The sequence below is a fragment of the Teleopsis dalmanni genome, unplaced genomic scaffold, assembly GCF_002237135.1.
Source record: "Teleopsis dalmanni isolate 2A unplaced genomic scaffold, ASM223713v2 unscaffolded_contig_2516, whole genome shotgun sequence".
NCBI lineage: Eukaryota > Metazoa > Arthropoda > Insecta > Diptera > Diopsidae > Teleopsis > Teleopsis dalmanni.
This window is the reverse complement of record NW_024033898.1, coordinates 2,870-6,857: the sequence shown is the minus strand read 5'-3', so window position 1 is coordinate 6,857 and position 3,988 is coordinate 2,870. Positions and strand designations below refer to the sequence as shown.

The 3,988-nt window shown below is 36.5% G+C and overlaps 1 protein-coding gene across 1 annotated transcript; it reads right to left on the bottom strand.

The window, feature by feature from the left end:
- On the bottom strand, positions 1–3,749 carry LOC119664698 (uncharacterized protein K02A2.6-like; the record flags this gene model as incomplete). The annotated part of the gene is given in 1 exon segment (XM_038074151.1): positions 1–3,749. A coding segment is annotated over 1 exon segment (3,670 nt), but the record flags the coding sequence as incomplete, so codon positions are not given.
- Positions 3,750–3,988: the final 239 nt, after the last annotated feature.

Genomic DNA, 3,988 nt, shown 5'->3' with positions numbered 1-3,988 from the left:
GTAAAACTTCAGCTGGCGATTTACTGTCCTCATTTTGCTTATTCGGAGTAGATCGGTAAACTTGTAGAAATGTTTGAAGATTTTCAGCAGTTACCCCCTTCCCATTTAACTTTTTGAGTGCTCGCTTTAAAGTATCCACAAACCTTTCGGCTTGTCCATTTGACATGGGATAGTACGGACTGCTTCGTATATGACTAATGCCGTTTTCCGCTAAAAACTCATGAAATTGGTGACTCACAAATTGAGTACCATTGTCTGAAACTATTGTCTTCGGTAACCCAAATCTAGCGAAAATTTCTTTCAAGCTGGAAATTGTTTGAGTTGCTGTTATAGATTTTGTTTGTATAATTTCTGGCCATTTTGAGAACGCATCGATTACGACCAAATAGTAGTATGAATCTATTGGTCCTGCATAATCAATATGGAGCCGTTCCCAAGAATCAGAAGGTTTTGGCCAAGGATGTAAAGTTGTTTTTGTGGGCATTTTAGCTGCTGCGGCACAATTTGAACAACTTTTCACCATTGCTTCAATATCGTGATCGATATTTGACCAATAAACGTAGTTCCGCGCGATGGCTTTGGTACGACCTATGCCTTGATGACCTCGGTGAATTTCTTTAAGAATGCGCTTTCGGAAAATTTGAGGTATAATAATGCGTTGTCCGAACATTAAACATCCGTCAACTATACATATGTCGTTTTTTCGGTTAAAGTAAGCTTTTAACTCACTGTTGTTGCAGTTTGATGGCCATCCTTCAGTTACATATTCGAGAATTTTAGCTAAAACCTTGTCCTTAGCTGTTTCGTAAGTAATCATTTTGCTGGTAAGCGGCAGCTTATCAAGTGAGTTATGTAAAATTTGTTTACTTTCAATTTCAAACTCTACTGCAGCGATGGCATAGTCTTCTGAAGGATTGATTGTGTTATGTATGAGTCGTGATAAAACGTCTGCATACCCAAAACTGTTAGTTGAAATAAACTTTAATTCGAAGTCGTATGCAATCAGTTTAATTGCCCAACGTTGAAGTCTATTTGCTTGATGCACCTTAATTCCCGTTTTATCACCAAATATAGCTAGAAGAGGCTTATGATCTGTTTGAAGTTTGAATCTTCTCCCAAAAACCATTCTGTGAAATTTCGTAACCGCGAAAATAAGCGCAAGAGCTTCTTTTTCTATTTGGCTATATTGTTTTTCTGTGGGCGTTAGTGATCTTGACGCATGACATATTACTTTCATTGAACCGTCGTCAGCTTCATGAAAAATGCAAGCTCCGAGCCCATAGTTAGATGCATCTGCAGCGACTACTATGTTTTTTAGTGGATCGTAATGCGCTAATAATAACTCTGATGACAAAATTTGCTTGAAACCATCCAAACAGCGTTGATGAAGTTCCGTCCATTGCCACTGCTTGTTGTTTTGAAGTAGTTCGTCTAATGGTCCTCGGTATTTGCGCATGTGATTTATGAATTTTCCATAAAAATTGATAGCACCTAAGAGTGATCTAAGTTCGGATTGATTGGTTGGCGCAGGCATTGTCTTGATTGCTTCAATGTTTTTTGGATCTGGGCGAATGCCGTCTTTACTGACAATATATCCCAAGTAAGCAATTTCAGGAACTGAAAAATTGCATTTTGCGATCTTGAGTTTAAACCCGTATTGATAAATACGTTGTAGAACTTCATGTAAGTTGTTGTCATGCTCTTGTTGGTTTCTACCTGAGACAAAGATATCGTCAATGTAAGCTGCTGCGCAATCTAAGCCCGCAAGCATTTTATCCATAATTTGTTGGAAAATTGCCGGAAAAGTTTTGACGCCAAAAACCATACGCTTGTATTTGAATAAACCTAGATGCGTGTTTATTGTGAGAAGTTCTTGCGATTTGCTATCAACTTCGATTTGGAGAAAAGCGTCCGAAAGGTCTATATGACTAAATACTGTTGCATTGCTAATTTTTGCAAAAATATCCTCTGGAAGCGGTAGTGGATACTTGTAAGATTCAAGCGCGTCGTTAAGACCAGTTGAGAAATCAGCGCAAATACGAATGCTACCATTTGGCTTTTTGATAACTACGATTGGTGCGGCCCAGTCAGAGTAATTTATGGGTGCGATAATGTCGAGATCTTGAAGTCGCTTGATTTCTTCTTCAACCAAATGTTGAACTGCGTATGCTACCGGGCGCTTAGGTCGAAAAACAGGTTGACAGTTTGGTTTAATAATTAAATGTGCCTTAGTTTTATTACAAAGACCCATAGCATTATCGAAAAGTTCTGGAAATAATTTTTCCGGAAGAAATTTGCAATTCGACGACTTTATTGAAACATTACTTGCCTGTTTTGTTGTTGAAATTTGGCTGCAAATAGCATTAAGCGTCATATCGCTAAGTTGAAAAGCAGTTATCCAGTCCAATCCGAATACGTTCAAATCGATCGTTGTAACGAAGCACGTAAGTGTTCTAATTGTGTCTTTTAACTGCACATCACATGTAAATTTTGCGTACAATGGTAAGTTTCCAGTTGCACTTTTAGCAGATTCTGGTTGTACTTCCATTGTATTTAAAATATTTAATTTGTCGAAATTAAATTTTGAAATGATAGTTATGTCCGATGCAGTATCAAATTGCAATTTGATTCGCACATTGTTGATTTTAACGTGGACAAATTTACGCTGTGAAGCTGTGATGCTGTTCGTTGTGTATATACTGTTGGATCGTGGCTGTGAAAATGTTTTTGCTTTACCATTGCTATTATTTTTGTTGTTGCTATTGCATTTTGATTTTGATAAATTTTTCGCTTTGCAATAACCTTTTTTATGGCCTATGTTGTGACAGTCTTCGCATTTATAATTTTTGTATGGGCAGTCACGCACATAATGCATTGCTCCACAAAACCAGCATGGTGTTTTCGGTTTGTGATTGTTCTTAAGCTTATTTGCTTGTACTCGATTCACCTGATTTTCACGTGATTTATTTTCTACCAGCGCTGTGTCGGATTTTAAATTAATAATACGCTGACACTCGTTTGTAAGTTTTTCCAAGTTGATGGTATCAGCTTCTGTGTCCAGTTTGGTCAATATTCGGGTTCTTATTTCGAAGTCTGCTTCCGATTTCAGCCCCAATACGAACATTAAACATTTGAACTGGTCCAGTGACAGGCTATTCAATTTAAAATTTTCACATTGTTTATTAACCTCGGCTGCGTACGTAGTATAGTCGGTATCTGGTGGTTTGGTTAACTGTAAGCAGCTATAGCGTAAGCTGAATTGTGACTTTTGGAGTCCAAACAGTTGTTTTAATTTCTCCACTGTTGTAGTGAAATTATATTCACGTGGATGCTTAGGCAAAATAAAGTCCATATATTTATTATGCACAGTTGTACTGAGTTTTCTTAATAGAAGCCTGACTTTCGCTGCGTCATCAAGTTTGCTACCATCTACTAAGAACAAATCTTCATACCTCGTATACCACGTTTCAAATGTCAAGTTATTTTCTGGATCATAAACAAATTCCGTTAGACTCGATGCTAAAATCTCCATTGTTTGCTCCGGATTTTCTGTTTTCGGAACTGCTTTCATTTGCAAACACTCTTTGAAAAGTTCACGCATTGCTTCGGTGTCTTTCGCACGTTGGTTTTGCATTTCTTGGAAAAATAACTTGAATTCTTGTGGATTCATTTTTTTTTTGTGTACATATACTTTTCAATGTAATTCCAAAAAAAAATATCCTCGTCGCCACTGTTATATCTGTATAATTAGATATTTCTTTATTCAAAAAACTCCAAGTTATTATTATTTCACAAGTTCAAAATAACTGACAGAATTAAAATGTTAAAATGTAAATGTTACTTTATCTGTCAACTGTCATCTTGGCAGAGTTGCCAACACTAAGCAATACACTTTAATACGATTCTTTCTGCTATTTTACCCAAATGTCTTAAAATATTTAAAATAACGGTAATTCTAGAAAGGAATTAAAATCAATTAGAAAATTGA